General features: G+C 41.9%; 1 protein-coding gene across 1 annotated transcript in view; it reads left to right on the forward strand.

Annotated features, from left to right (window-relative positions):
- Window positions 1-16,114, forward strand: part of cul4b (cullin 4B) — a 40,003-nt gene extending 23,889 nt beyond the window's left edge. The window contains exons 11-20 of the mRNA XM_061892128.1: window positions 988-1,180; window positions 1,269-1,373; window positions 1,455-1,565; window positions 1,646-1,731; window positions 6,918-7,025; window positions 7,130-7,243; window positions 7,321-7,426; window positions 9,735-9,907; window positions 9,986-10,138; window positions 15,136-16,114. Coding sequence (XP_061748112.1) covers window positions 988-1,180; window positions 1,269-1,373; window positions 1,455-1,565; window positions 1,646-1,731; window positions 6,918-7,025; window positions 7,130-7,243; window positions 7,321-7,426; window positions 9,735-9,907; window positions 9,986-10,138; window positions 15,136-15,231 — 1,245 coding nt within the window. The 3' untranslated portion in view covers window positions 15,232-16,114. The remainder of the gene's footprint in view (window positions 1-987; window positions 1,181-1,268; window positions 1,374-1,454; window positions 1,566-1,645; window positions 1,732-6,917; window positions 7,026-7,129; window positions 7,244-7,320; window positions 7,427-9,734; window positions 9,908-9,985; window positions 10,139-15,135) is intronic.

Genomic DNA, 16,114 nt, shown 5'->3' on the forward strand with positions numbered 1-16,114 from the left:
TAAAAATGACAAGGCAGACCTCATTAAAAATAACGTGGCGGGTTACGTTAAAAATTGTCGTAGCGGGCCAAATTAAAAATGATGTGGCGGGCCACATTACAAATTATGTGGCTGTCCACACGCCCCTTGTTAAAATATGTTGATAAATATGACGTGGCGGGTCACTTTAAAAATGATGTGGCGGGCTACCTTAAAAATGACAAGGCGGGCCACGTTATCAATGATGTGGCGGGCTACCTTAAAAAATGACGTAGCGAGCCACGTTAACAATGATGTGGCGGGCTACCTTAAAAATGACAAGGCGGGCCACGTTATCAATGATGTGGCGGGCTACCTTAAAAAATGACAAGGCGGGCCACGTTAACAATGATGTGGCGGGCTACCTTAAAAAATGACGTAGCGAGCCAAGTTTAAAATGATGTGGCGGGCTATGTGGAAAAATGACGTAGCGGGCCAAGTTAAAAATAATGTGGCGGGCCACACACGCCTTGTTAAAATATGTTGATAAATATGACGTGGCGGGCCACAGTAAAAATTATGTGGCGGGCTATGTTAAAAATGACAAGGCAGACCTCATTAAAAATAACGTGGCGGGTTACGTTAAAAATTGTCGTAGCGGGCCAAATTAAAAATGATGTGGCGGGCTATGTTAAAAAAATGACGTAGCGGGCCAAGTTAAAAATGATGTGGCGGGTTACGTTAAAAATGAGAAGGCGGGCTATGTTAACAATGACGTGGCGGGCTATGTTAAAAAGGACTAGGCAGACCAAATTAGAAATTATTTGCGGGCCACACACACCTTGTTAAAATATGTAGATAAATATGACGTGGGGGGCCACTATTAAATGGTTCAGCGGGCCCAATCCGGCCCCCCGGGTATTGAGTTTGACACCTGTGTCATACACGCTTTTGCTGTTGAGCTGAATTATTTATTGTTAAATGCACGTGCGTTTGATTCTCACTGCGTGCGTGAACTCATTCCGTCAGGCTTTCGGAAGCACAATTGTGATCAATCCTGAAAAGGACAAAACCATGGTGCAAGAGTTGCTGGACTTCAAAGACAAGGTGGACCACATCATCGACGTGTGCTTCATGAAGAACGAGAAGTTTGTGAACGCCATGAAGGAGGCGTTTGAAACCTTCATCAACAAGCGGCCAAATAAGCCCGCCGAGCTCATAGGTGGATTTTTTTTCCTTCCCAATTTGTTTTTATATTAGTCTGTTGAATTCAAAATGAATATCCACTCTAAATGTTGCTTCCTTTCCAGCCAAACATGTTGATTCTAAACTGCGAGCTGGAAACAAGGAGGCGACCGATGAGGAATTGGAAAAGATGCTGGACAAGATTATGATTATTTTTAGATTTATCTACGGTAACACTGAACAAACAGAGTTTTAACAATGAAGGTGCTTTCCTGTCTGGGAATATTAATAACATAATTGTGGTCTTTTAGGCAAAGATGTTTTTGAGGCCTTTTACAAGAAGGATCTGGCCAAGCGGCTACTGGTGGGGAAAAGTGCTTCGGTGGATGCTGAGAAGTCAATGTTGTCAAAACTAAAACATGGTAAAGCATTCTGACGTTGCTCAGAATAACACAGAGAGTGTGGACTTTCACTTTCTCTTTCCCTGACCCCTCCTCTGCAGAATGTGGAGCAGCTTTCACCAGCAAACTGGAGGGCATGTTCAAAGATATGGAGCTTTCGAAAGACATCATGGTGCAGTTCAAACAGGTAAGAATGTGCAACGAGGTCATTGTGCTGTGAAGATGTGGATGCAGAGGCCATTTTGGTAGTTTTCGCCTTCCAAACCAGTACAATATGTATCGTTTTTTTTTCAAAAAACTAAAAATGCAATTTAAGTAGAAATTTTGTGTGAATGCTGATCGCTGGCCAAAAAGCGTCAAGGAGCAAAAAAATATACGCTAAAAAGCTGGCATGGGAACAGTACTATGCTAACAGTAGCATGCTTACAGTTAGCATTAGTGAAAAAAACAAATATATATGACATGGGGGTGTATTCCTGCTAAATAGTTAAAAAAAAATCAATCAATCAATGTTTATTCGTATAGCCCTAAATTACAAGTGTCTCAAAGGGCTGCACAAGCCACAACAACATCCTCAGTTCAGAGCCCTCATAAGGGCAAGGAAAAACTCACAACCCAGTGGGACGTCAATGTGAATGACTATGAGAAACCTTGGAGAGGACCCCCCAGGGGAGACCGGATGCAATGGACGTTGAGTGGGTCTAACATAATATTGTGAAAGTCCAGTCCGTAGTGGATCTAACATAATAGTGGGAGTCCAGTCCATGGTGGGGCCAGTAGGAGACCGTCCTGAGCGGAGACAGGTCAGCAGCGCAGAGATGTCCCCAACCGATGCACAGGCGAGCGGTCCACCCCTGGGTCCCGACTCTGGACAGCCAGCACTTCATCCATGGCCACCGGACCTGTGCCCCCCCAGCCCCATCCCCTCCACAAGAGAGAGGGGGGCAGAGGAGAAAAGAAAAGAAACGGCAGATCAACTGGTCTAAAAGGGGTCTATATAAAGGTTAGAGTACACAAATTAGTTTTAAGATGGGACTTAAATGCTTCTACTGAGGTGGCATCTCGAACTGTTACCGGGAGGGCATTCCAGAGTACTGGAGCTCTAATAGAAAACGCGCTTTAGCCCGCAGACTTTTTTTGGGCTTTGGGAATCACTAACAAGCCGGAGTTCTTTGAATGCGGATTTCTTGCCGGGACATATGGTACAATACAATCGGCAAGATAGGATGGAGCTAGACCGTGTAGTATTTTGTACGTAAGTAGTAAAACCTTAAAGTCACATCTTAAGTGCACAGGAAGCCAGTGCAGGTGAGCCAGTACAGGTATATATGTATATATATATATATGCTAAAATGCTAACTGTTACATGTGTTAAGTACCAAAATAATCCAAAGCGCTAAAAACTGCAACATGACTGACGGGGTGGAGACGCAGTCGAAGGGGCTTGGTGTAGAGCAGTGGTTCTCAAATGGGGGTACGCGTACCCCTGGGGGTACTTGAAGGTATGCCAAGGGGTACGTGAGATTCTTAAAAAATATTTTAAAAATAGCAACAATTCAAAAATCCTTTGTAGATATATTTATGTAATAATACTTCAACACAATATGAATGTAAGTTCATAAACTGTGAAAAGAAATACAACAATGCAATATTCAGTGTTGACAGCTAGATTTTTCATAAATATTGATGTTAAAGATTTATTTTTTTGTGAAGAAATGTTTAGAATGAAGTTGATGAATCCAGATGGATCTCTATTACAATCCCCAAAGAGGGCACTTTAAGTTGATAATTACTTCTATGTGTAGAAATATTTATTTATAATTGAATCACTTGTTTATTTTTCAACAAGTATTTATTTATTTTTATATATTTTCTTCCAAATAGTTCAAGAAAGACCACTACAAACGAGCAATATTTGCACTGTTATACAATTTAATGAATCAGAAACTGATGACATAGTGCTGTATTTTACTTCTTTATCTCTTTTTTTCAACCAAAAATGCTTTGCTCTGATTAGGGGGTACTTGAATTAAAAAAATGTTCACAGGGGGTACATCACTGAAAAAAGGTTGAGAACCACTGGTCTAGAGGACTTTGGAACATAAATAAAACCTCCCACAAAACGGGAGCTTATTGAAGAGCCAGCCATAAAGCCGCTTGAAGGGGGTCTGTGGAAGAAAAATGTACACACAATTTGACCAAAGAACTACCATTACATGTTATGTAGGCTAAGGGTCTCCAACCTTTTTTGCACCAGGGATCGGTTTAACTTAGGCTTTATTTTCACGGACCAGCTTTCCACGTGTGGCGGATAGATATAGCAAATAAGTGCATAAAAAATGAATACATTAAAAAACTCACCATAACGTTGAATTAGTGGGAGCCCCTGGACTTTTCCCTTTGCAAAAAAGCCCTCCTTAGACTTTTGTTGGTTTTTTTACTCATTTTTGCCAGTAGTGGGCTTTTTTTGGCTTGAGTATCTGACGGGATATAGGTGGTACATCACATTCAAGAACAAGAACATGGATGTGCAACCTACTCAGTGGCCGAGTGGTTAGAGTGTCTGCCCTGAGATCGGTAGGTTGTGAGTTCAAACCCTGGCCGAGTCCTACCAAAGACTATAAAAATTGGACCCGTTACCTTCCTGCTTGGCACTCAGCATCAAGGGTTGGAATTGTGGGTTACATCCATCCATTTTTCTACCACTTATTCCCTTTTTGGGGGCGCTGGTGCCTATCTCAGCTACATTTGGGCGGAAGGCAGGGTACACCTGGACAAGTCACCACCTCATCGCAGGGCCAACACAGATAGACAACATTCATACTCACATTCACACACTCACGACCCCAAAGGGAATAAGTGGTAGAAATGGATGGATGGATAATAAAGCTAGAAATTATTCCAATAGATTTATGTGGATTTCTATTTCCATTCTAAAAGTGATGTATACATATTTTGTGCAATATTTCATACGTAGATACACTGTTTGCTTTTTTATTGGTCCAATTTTCTATGCGTAAATGTATCGGTTATTGCCAACTACTTGAGTAATAGGACTATTTACCTTTTCTTGAATGAATCAATAAAGTACTATCTATCTATATGTGCAACAATACCAGCACTTTTAACTTACCAGGCCAAAGGAGATCTGTATTTTCTGCCTTCAGTACAATTATTCTATGCAACAATTTAGCACTTCTATGGGCACTTTGTTCCTGTTCCACCCTGATCTTACATTAGATATGTTTATTAATGTGCATCGTCCCATGTAACAAAGATGTAACAAATATAGCAAATGGCGACTTCCTATTACAAGTTGTATAACGTCTATGATCAAGCTTATTGGTGTGTCTGGTGGGACTGGTGATGGTTTAGTAGGACAAAATGCGGTCGGTTATAAATTATTTCATGTCTCTCTGCGGCCCGGTAGCAGATGCGTCATGGACCGGTGTCGGTCCCCGGAACGGTGGTTGGGGACCACTGATGTATACCACTAGGGGTGTTTTACAAACGCCACTTCCACATGAGTTGGGAAATTGTGTTAGATGTAAATATAAACGGAATACAATGATTTGCAAATCATTTTCAGCCCATATTCAGTTGAATATGCTACAAAGACAACATATTTGATGTTCAAACTGATAGTTTTTTTTTTTTGCAAATAATCATTAACTTTAGAATTGGATGCCAGCAACACGTGACAAAGAAGTTGGGAAAGGTGGCAATAAATACTGATAAAGTTGAGGAATGCTCATCAAACACTTATTTGGAAAATCCCACAGGTGTGCAGGCTAATTGGGAACAGGTGGGTGCCATGATTGCGTATAAAAACAGCTGCCCACAAAATGCTCAGTCTTTCACTAGAAAGGATGGGGCAAGGTACACCCCTTTGTCCACAACTGCGTGAGCAAATAGTCAAACAGTTTAAGAACAACGTTTCTCAAAGTGCAATTGCAAGAAATGTAGGGATTGTCATCAAAAGGTTCAGAGAATCTGGAGAAATCACTCCACGTAAGCGACATGGCCGGAAACCAACATTGAATCACCGTGACCTATGGCACTGTATCAAAAACCGACATCAATCTCTAAAGGATATCACCACATGGGCTCAGGAACACTTCAGAAAACCACTGTCACTAAATACAGTTGGTCGCTACATCTGTAAGTGTAAGTTAAAGCTCTACTATGCAAAGCGAAAGCCATTTATCAACAACATCCAGAAACGCCACCAGCATTTCTGGGCCCGAGATCATCTAAGATGGACTGATGCAAAGTGGAAAAGTGTTCTGTGGTCTGACGAGTCCACATTTCAAATTGTTTTTGGAAATAATCGACATGGTGTCATCCGGACCAAAGGGGAAGCGAACCATCCAGTTCAAAAGCCAGCATCTGTGATGGTATGGGGGTGCATTAGTACCCAAGGCATGGGTAACTTACACATCTGTGAAGGCACCATTAATGCTGAAAGGTACATACAGGTTTTGGAACAACATATGCTCCCATCTAAGCGCCGTCTTTTTCATGGACGCCCCTGCTTATTTCAGCAAGACAATGCCAAGCCACATTCAGCACGTGTTACAACAGCGTGGCTTCATAAAAAAGAGTGCGGGTACTTTCCTGGCCCGCCTGTTGTCCAGACCTGTCTCCCATCAAAAAAGTGTGGCGCATTATGAAGCGTAAAATACGACAGCGGAGACCCCGGACTGTTGAACGACTGAAGCTCTACATAAAGCAAGAATGGGAAAGAATTCCACTTTCAAAGCTTCAACAATTAGTTTCCTCAGTTCCCAAACATTTATTGAGTGTTGTTAAAAGAAAAGGTGATGAAACACAGTGGTGAACATGCCCTTTCCCAACTACTTTGGCACGTGTGCAGCCATGAAATTTTTAGTTAATTATTATTTGCAAAAAAAAAATACAGTTTGAGTTTGAACATCAAATATCTTGTCTTTGTAGCATATTCAACTGAATATGGGTTGAAAAGGATTTGCAAATCATTGTATTCCGTTTATATTTACATCTAACACAATTTCCACGTTCATATAAAACGGGGTTTTTAAATGCGGGGAAAAAAATCATAATATGACCCCTCGGAATAACTTTTGCACCATATTCAAATTTATTGAGGCGCATCTGTGATCTAGAAAGGCATGTTTACAATTATTTTCAATGAACATACAGTTAGAATCATTTGCCCTGTGCCATAAGGCAGACCCATCATTGGAAAGTCAAGCATGTGCTCATTAAAAGGACCTGGATCCAAAATTGAATGCCGATTAAGAATTACCGTACTGCCAGGGTTCCAACTAAACCAGAAGAAAGAATATTTCTACACCAATGTCTTTTGATGTGGCCATGTCTCCTTCCTTTCAGCATATGCAGTGCCAAAACATTCCCGGTAACATTGAGCTGACGGTGAACATCCTCACTATGGGCTACTGGCCCACCTACATCCCCATGGAAGTACACCTGCCTGCCGAGGTGAGAGCTAATATTTTAACAGACGCCATTTTTTCCTTTATGACCCAACGTGTCGTTAAATGTCCCACGTGTTGCTCTGAAACGCCGTCGTTATCTACGTCCAGATGGTGCGGCTGCAGGAGATCTTCAAGACCTTCTACCTGGGCAAACACAGTGGCAGGAAGCTGCAGTGGCAGTCCACCCTCGGCCATTGTGTCCTAAAAGCGGAATTTAAAGAGGCGGGTGGTTTATTTCTGGGTTACTGTGACGCACTGCCTCTTGTGATATCTCAACAATGTCTTCTTTATCACACCAGGGCAAGAAGGAGCTGCAGGTGTCCCTTTTCCAAACACTTGTGCTGCTGATGTTCAACGAAGGGGAGGAGTTCACCCTGGAGGAGATAAAACTGGCCACAGGAATAGGTACACCTGGTCGTACCAAGGTCTCATGTACAAACCCTGTGTCCATATGAGTTGAGAAATAGTGTTAGATGTAAATATAAACGGAATACAATGATTTGAAAATCATTTTCAACCCATATTCAGTTGAATATGCTACAAAGACAACATATTTAATGTTCAAACTTCCATCCATCCATCCATCCATCCATCATCTTCCGCTTATCCGAGGTCGGGTCGCGGGGGCAGCAGCCTAAGCAGGGAAGCCCAGACTTCCCTATCTCCAGCCACTTCGTCTAGCTCTTCCCGGGGGATCCCGAGGCGTTCCCAGGCCAGCCGGGAGACATAGTCTTTCCAACGTGTCCTGGGTCTTCCCCGTGGCCTCCTACCAGCTGGACGTGCCCTAAACACCTCCCTAGGGAGGCGTTCGGGTGGCATCCTGACCAGATGCCCGAACCACCTCATCTGGCTCCTCTCGATGTGGAGGAGCAGCGGCTTTACTTTGAGTTCCTCCTGGATGGCAGAGCTTCTCACCCTATCTCTAAGGGAGAGCCCCGCCACACGGCGGAGGAAACTCATTTCGGCCGCTTGTACCCGTGATCTTATCCTTTCGGTCATGACCCAAAGCTCATGACCATAGGTGAGGATGGGAACGTAGATCGACCGGTAAATTGAGAGCTTTGCCTTCCGGCTCAGCTCCTTCTTCACCACAACGGATCGATACAACGTCCGCATTACTGAAGACGCCGCACCGATCCGCCTGTCGATCTCACGATCCACTCTTCCCTCACTCGTGAACAAGACTCCTAGGTACTTGAACTCCTCCACTTGGGGCAGGGTCTCCTCTCCAACCCGGAGATGGCACTCCACCCTTTTCCGGGCGAATTCAAACTTATAAAAAAAAATTTTTGCAAATAATCATTAACTTTATAATCTGATGCCAGCAACAAGTGACAAAGAAGTAAGGAAAGGTGGCAATAAATACTGATAAGTTGGGGAATGCTCATCAAACACTTATATGGAACATCCCACAGGTGTGCAGGCTAATTGGGAACAGTTGGGTGCCATGATTGGGTATAAAAGCAGCTTCCATGAAATGCCAAGTAATTCACAAACAAGGATGGTGCGAGGGTCACCAATTTGTAAGCAAATTGTCGAACGGTTTTAGAACAACATTTCTCAATGAGCTATTGCAAGGAATGTAGGGATTTTACCAACTACGGTCCGTAAAATCATCAAAAAGGTTAGAGAATCTGGATAAATCACTGCACGTAAGCGATGATATTACGGACTTTTGATCCCTCAGGCGGTACTGTGTCAAAAACCGACATCAGTCTGTAAAGGATATCACCACATGGGCTCAGGAACACTTCATAAAACCACTGTCAGTAACTATAGTTGGTCGCTACATCTGTAAGTGTATGTTAAAACTCTACTATGCAAAGCCAAACCCATTTATCAACTATATCCTGAAACGCCGCCGGCTTGGCTGGGCCCGAGATCATCTGATGCAAAGTGTAAAAGTGTTCTGTGGTCTGATGAGTCCACATTTCAAATTATATTTGGAAACAGAGGACGTGGTGTCCTCCAGAACAAAGAGGAAAATAACCGTTCGGATTGTTATAGGCGCAAAGTTCAAAAGCCAGCATCTGTGATGGTATGGGGGTGCATTAGTGCCCAAGGCATGGGTAACTTACACATCTGTGAAGGCACCATTAATGCTGAAAGGTCCATACAGGTTTTGGAGCAACATATGTTGTCATCCAAGCAGCGTTATCATGGACGCCCCTGCTTATTTCAGCAAGACAAGTGTTACAACAGCGTGGCTTCATAAAAAAAGAGTGCGGTACTTTCCTGGCCTACCTGCAGTCCAGACCTGTCTCCCATGGAAAATGTGTGGCGCATTATGAAGCGTAAAACACGACAGCGGAGACCCCGGACTGTTGAAGGACTGAAGCTCTACATAAAACAAGAATGGGAAAAAATTCCACTTTCAAAGCTTCAACAATTAGTTTCCTCAGTTCCCAAACGATTGAGTGTTGTTAAAAGAAAAGGTGATGTAACACAGTGGTGAACATGCCCTTTCCCAACTACTTTGGCACGTGTTGCAGCCATGAAATTCTAAGTTAGTTAGTATTTGCAAAAATAAATTAAGTTTATGAGTTTCAACATCAAATATGTTGTCCTTGTAGTGCATTCAACTGAATATGGGTTGAAAAGGATTTGCAAATCATTGTATTCCGTTTATATTTACATCTAACACAATTTCCCAACTCATTTGGAAACAGGGTTTGTAAAAGAAAAAACAACTGATCTATTTATTTCTCTACAGAGGACAGCGAACTGCGTCGCACTCTGCAGTCGCTGGCATGCGGCAAAGCGCGCGTCCTCACCAAAATCCCCAAAAGCAAAGACGTGGAAGACGGTGACAAGTTCTCGTGCAACGACGAATTCAAACACAGGCTTTTCCGCATCAAAATAAACCAGATCCAGATGAAAGAAACGGTACAGCTTCGCTCCGTCTTACCCGCCGTGGTGTCGTGGCGGTGGACAATAACCTTGAGGTGGTTGTCCTCCCCGCAGGTGGAGGAGCAGGCCAGCACCACTGAGAGGGTCTTCCAGGATCGACAGTATCAGATCGACGCCGCCATCGTGAGGATCATGAAGATGAGAAAAACTCTGAGCCATAACCTTCTGATGTCTGAGGTGTACAACCAGCTCAAGTTCCCCGTCAAGGTGATTGGCCACATGCCTTTTTAGATACAGTATCCTCACATTTTATCAAGTGTAGCTTCTCAGGGGACAACTCTGTCCATGTGGATATATTTTAGAATAGTCAGTGTACAGCAGGGGTGTCCATAGTGTAGCGTGGAGGCCATTCGCCTCACGCAACGAATGTTTCATTCTACAAATTTGTTTTTAGAAAAATAGCAAACAGGTGAAATGTAACGATAAAAAGTTGCAGTGTTGACTCTAATAACACAGAGCTGCCATGCAGGCTGTTTTTTTTTTCCTCTAAAGCAGTCGTTGCTCAAAAAATAATAAGGAATTAAAATCAATAGAGATGTCCGATAATGGCTTTTTTGCCGATATCCGATATTGTCCAACTCTTAATTATCGAATCCTATTAAACCGATACCAGTATATACAGTGGTGGAATGAACACATTATTATGCCTAATTTTGTTGTGATGCCCCGCTGGATGCATTAAACCAGGGATTATATTGTAGTGTCCCGGAAGAGTTAGTGCTGGGTATTTGTTCTGTTATGTTTATGTTGTGTTACGGTGCGGATGTTCTCCCTAAATGTGTTTGTCGTTCTTGTTTGGTGTGGGTTCACAGTGTGGTGCATATTTGTAAGAGTGTTAAAGTTGTTTGTATGGCCACTCTCAGTGTGACCTTTTGACCAAGTATGCATGCATTCACTTGATATTATGTGATTAGGCCGGCACGCAAAGGCAGTGTTTTTAAGGTTTATTGCCGCTCTGTACTTCTCCCTGTGTCCGTGCACCACTCCGTACAGCGGCGTTTTAAAAAGCCATGAATTTTACTTTTTGAAACCGATACCGATCATTTCCGATATTACATTTTAAAGGATTTATCGGCAGTCCGATATTATCGGACATCTCTAAAAATCAATGTTGTTGTGAATTTTTAACAAATCAAAACTTCCACGTTTAAATATTTTTGAGCAAAAATATTGCATATTTTGTGTGTTTTCCATATAACAAAACAACTTTTCTTTGACAAAAAGGGCGTAGAACAAACCATAAAATCTATAACTGTTGGCTGGATCTTAATTTTATCTAGATTATGCGTGACCTCGGGGATCATTATTTTTTTTTTTTGCCCTACCAGAATATGATTAAGCGTATGAATCACTTAGCTTCACTGGAACCACTGTGGGAAAAGAGGAAAGACCAGTGTGTGGTTTTCTTTCATGTTTTTAAGCTTACAATTAGAGGTGGGAATTTGGGGCAACTCACAATTCGAATACGATTATGATTCAGGAGCTACGATTTGATTAAAAATCGATTATTGGTGCATCTTTAATGTATTTATATTAATGCAGTTTTATATTTTTTTGTTTCACTAAATAAGCATTAATCACTTGCAACTTAAAAAAAACAATTCATTTGGAATACTAACAGTTAAATTCATTCCCACATTTTTTAAATTAATGACAATAAAGGAGCTGGTTGTAACTCTCGCTGCAGTCAGCGGCCAACATTTAGAACTGTCTGTATTACTTTACTTATTTGATTTTATCGATTCTATAATTGTCCATGTCTGAATTGCAATGCCGGTAAAAATCTATTATTTCCCCCAGCTTTAACTACAATTTTATGCAGACGTATAGTAATAAGAATATTACAGACAAATTATACTATTTATAGTTACGGTGAAGAATGGGGTGGGTGTGATATATTTTCTTCTTCCTGGGGGGGCGTAACAAAAAATAATTGAAAAGTACTGATCTAGAGACTTAAGTGTTTCAAGAAAAAAAAAAATGTATGGCTTATTTTAAAGACTTTTGTGAGTGGGGTACATTTGAATTGTTGACCTTTTTTTTTTTTTTAAACTCATTGGGCAAAACAAATAATGAATTGAAATCAATGTATTTATGGATTATTGACCTATTGAAGGTTCCAATTACTTCACATCAAATATTCTACTTTGAAAATCTTTTTGGGGAGAATATTCCATATTTTGTGTTTTTGCCATAACGACAGGGTTTTGGGGAAAAAAAGCGCACAAAACATAAAATAATGACAACATTGTATTGACATAGACCTGAAGTTGATCAAGAGCAGGGGTGTCTAAACTTTTTGACTGCCGTGGCACGCATTGGGCTAAAAAAAATAGAAATAAAAAAGCTGGCTGCATGCAAAGTATCAGCCAATTAGTCTGTTCACCTATGGCAGTGTTTTTCAACCTTTTTTGAGCCAAGGCACATTTTTTTGTGTTGATAAAATCTGGAGGCACACCACCAGCAGAAATCATTAAAAAATTAAACTCAGTTGACAGTAACAAGTCGTTGTCGCAATTGTTGGCTATAACTTTATAGCATAACCAAGCATGCATCACTATAGCTCTTGTCTCAAAGTAGGTGTACTGTCACCAACTGTCACATCACACCCTGACTTTTTTGTTTTTGCTGTTTTGCTCCAAAGTAAGTCTTTGCTGTTGTCCAGCATTCTGTTTTTCTTTACTTTGCACCCACTTCAGTTTTACTTTAGTTTTCCATAGCCATCCCTAAGCTTCAATGCCTTTTCACCCGGCACTCACCTTTTGTTTATTATTGGTTTAAGCACTAGACACCTTTTCTACCTGCACACTGCCTCCCGCTGTTTCCAACATCTACAAGGCAGTTAGCTACCGGCTGCCACCTACTAATATGGAAGAGTATTAAAAGAGATATAAACAACACCGACACTCAACAACAACAACACATCATGGGGCGGCATAGCTCGGTTGGTAGAGTGGCCGTGCCAGCAACTTGAGGGTTGCAGGTTCGATTCCCGCTTGTGCCATCCTAGTTACTGCCGTTGTGTCCTTGGGCAAGACACTTTACCCACCTGCTCCCAGTGCCACCCACACTGGTTTAAATGTAACTTAGATATTGGGTGTCACTATGTAAAGCGCTTTGAGTCACTTGAGAAAAGCGCTATATAAATATAATTCACTTCACTTCACATCATTTGCAGACTACAATAACTGGTTGGCAAAAAATTATTTTTAACCCAAATAGGTGAAAATACATAATCTCCCACGGCACAGCAGACTGTATCTCAAGGCACACTAGTTTGCCGCGGCACAGTGGTTGAAAAACACTGACCTATCGGATGTTCCAAATAAGTGTTTGATGAGCATTCCTCAACTGTCTTTTTGCCACTCATTCCAGCTTTTTTGAAACATGTTGCTGGCATCAAATTCCAAATGAGCTAACATTTGCAAAAAAATAACATAAGTTTCTCAGTTTCAACGTTAGTATCTTGTCTTTGCAGTCCATTCAATTGAATATGGCTTGAAAAGGATTTGCAAATCATTGTATTCTGTTTTTATTTACAATTTACACAACGTGCCAACTTCACTGGTTTGGGGTTTTGTTTATATATTTTTTAATTACTCATATTTAACATTTTTAGTCCCCAGGAATAAACTTCAGGAGGGACCTAAAGTTTAAAAATAAAATCTACATATTGCATTGGTTTTGAAAATGAATAAGATCAAAATTGCCCTCGCATGTTTTGATTTTTCATGTGCAGCCCTGGGTGGAACAAGTTTGGCCACCCCTGGTGTACAGCTTGTATAGCAGTATAGATTTACTATCCACTAAATCCGACGTCACACAATATTGTCTAAATAGCTGGCTGTATAAGCGAGTAGCACAATAATGGTGTCTTGCCTACACACAGCGTGGTGGCGGTAGTGTCACGGTGTGGGGCTGCACGAGTGCTGCCGGCACTGGGGAGCCACGGTTCATTAGGAGGAACACGTGAATTCAAGCATGCACTGCGACTCCCTTGATGACAAGGACATAAGGAGCCCAAACACACCTTTTAGGATGAAGGCGTGTCTTGCTGAGGTAAGCTGCAGGTGATGCAGTGGCCACCTGAACACAGTTTGAGCACCTGTGTGGCAACCTCCAGCAGGAAGGAAAGGATAAAAGGTGCATATGCAGCAGAGTTTTCGTCGGGTTGTCACACTGTGTACTGAATTTGCATCCTAACAACAAAAAAGCATGGAACCTGAACAGATATGAGTATGATATAAATACAGTATATACATGTGACCACCAACCCAAACTGCATCAAGGCTAACAACCATTATTCTAAACCAGACCTGGGCAAATTAAGGCCCGGGGGCCACATGCGGCCCGTTGAGTTTTTCAATCTGGCCCCCCGGACATACCCCAAAAATGTTTTTAGATGTTTAAGATGGAAAGTGTAGCTGCCATTATGATGTGCAGTGAAGTTTTCTAATGACCGTAAGTCTTGAACTGTACAAAGTATTTCAATGGTTGGAATCTGCGCAAATGGATGATATACCAGTTACTATGGTCTTCTACTTAGTTGCTATGGTCATTCGTACAATTGACCACTGAATGCATACACCCCAATAAGTTTTTCAACTTGTTTAAGTCGGGGTCCACGTTCATCAACGCCCCACCCCCCCACCACCACCCCGCCATTAAGCCTGGCTAACTTAACAGTAAGAGTATACATGGGCTTATTGTTTTTCCACCATAAAAGTGGGTCAAAATCTAGTTTTTAATGCAATACAGCAACCCCCTGCGACCCCGAACAGGACAAGCGGTAGGAAATGGATGGATGAATGGTCTTAAATCTGCTGCTATAAAATCCTTTGTTATTGCTTCAGCCCTGCCTGACTCGCCGAGGAGAGGTTGCTTGAATGCGGTGGTGACGATTCAAAGGAGTTAGCATGATTAACGTGTTGGCAGAAGCGTACCCTATTGCTGCTCAACAATGTCGGCAAACCTCCGTCCTTCATAGTTGTATCGCACCGCGCAGCCAAAGTGTTCCCAAACGGGAGATGTTAACGAGGCAGGAGGGTTTTCCAGCTCGGGCTTTTGCATGTTGTCCTAGCCCGGTCACAATACACGTACCGTTACACCCCTACCATTGCAAGATCCAGCATCTTTGACGTATCATTTGTGTGTGCAAACCATTGACACTGGTCTCTCTCTCTCCTCCCTTCTCCCCCGTCCAGCCTGCTGACCTGAAGAAGAGGATAGAGTCTCTCATTGACAGGGACTATATGGAGCGTGACAAGGAGAACCCCAACCAGTATAATTATGTGGCTTAAAAGAACAAAAAAAAAAACAAGTGACAAGAGAGTGAGAGATGCAGATGGTCACGGCAGGCCGAGAAACCTTTTTTTCGCCCCAGTGGATGTTAACATTGTCATCTTCAACCCGGCCACGACAAGCTGAATGGATGCCGCTCCACAGGAAGTTGTTGGTCAGGGGGTCGGTCTTAAGATTCTGTGGACTGTGCGTCCTTCGACAGCATATGTCCATATTCCCCAGTGCCTCTGAGTACATTGGGTGCCGCTGGACAAAAGACACACAACACATATATTGTTCTGTTTTTTTTTTTTTGTTTTATAAAAAGGTGGGGAAAATATTTATTTTCAAACATTACTTTTGTCCACAGTTTGAAACAATACGCTCTTTGTTACCGAGTCACCTTTTCTTTTCCCTGGCAACCCTAAAAACGCTGGCACACGTCCACAAGTTGGAACACAAATGTGCTCATCCACCCTCAAACAAGAAGACTATTGGACTGCATGGCTGGTGTGTGTGTGTGGTTTTGGAAACGCTGAAACACAAAAGCAGATAACCGCACCAAAAAAAAAAGAAAAAAGGAGCACTTCTTTTGGTATCCAAGCTGCTACACCATCAATCTTCAGTATTTTTGTTTTTTGTACAATTCCTACCTAACCGATGTGACATTTTAACCTGCTTACAATATTCTTTGTTTCCGTTCACCCCTTTAGATGCCAAAAGCACAACGTCACCATTTCATCACCATCTTCCCTTTTTTATTTGTTTCATCTGACACACTAAAGAGTTCTTTGGAGTTTGCAGGAAGTGAGCCGAGGGTAAAACATTGAATAAACACACATTTTGTTTGTAAAAAAAACATGTTAGGGTTATTGCTTAAGATTAAAATAATCAATCAATCAA

The sequence above is a fragment of the Nerophis ophidion genome, linkage group LG29 (genome assembly GCF_033978795.1).
Source record: "Nerophis ophidion isolate RoL-2023_Sa linkage group LG29, RoL_Noph_v1.0, whole genome shotgun sequence".
Classification (NCBI taxonomy): domain Eukaryota; kingdom Metazoa; phylum Chordata; class Actinopteri; order Syngnathiformes; family Syngnathidae; genus Nerophis; species Nerophis ophidion.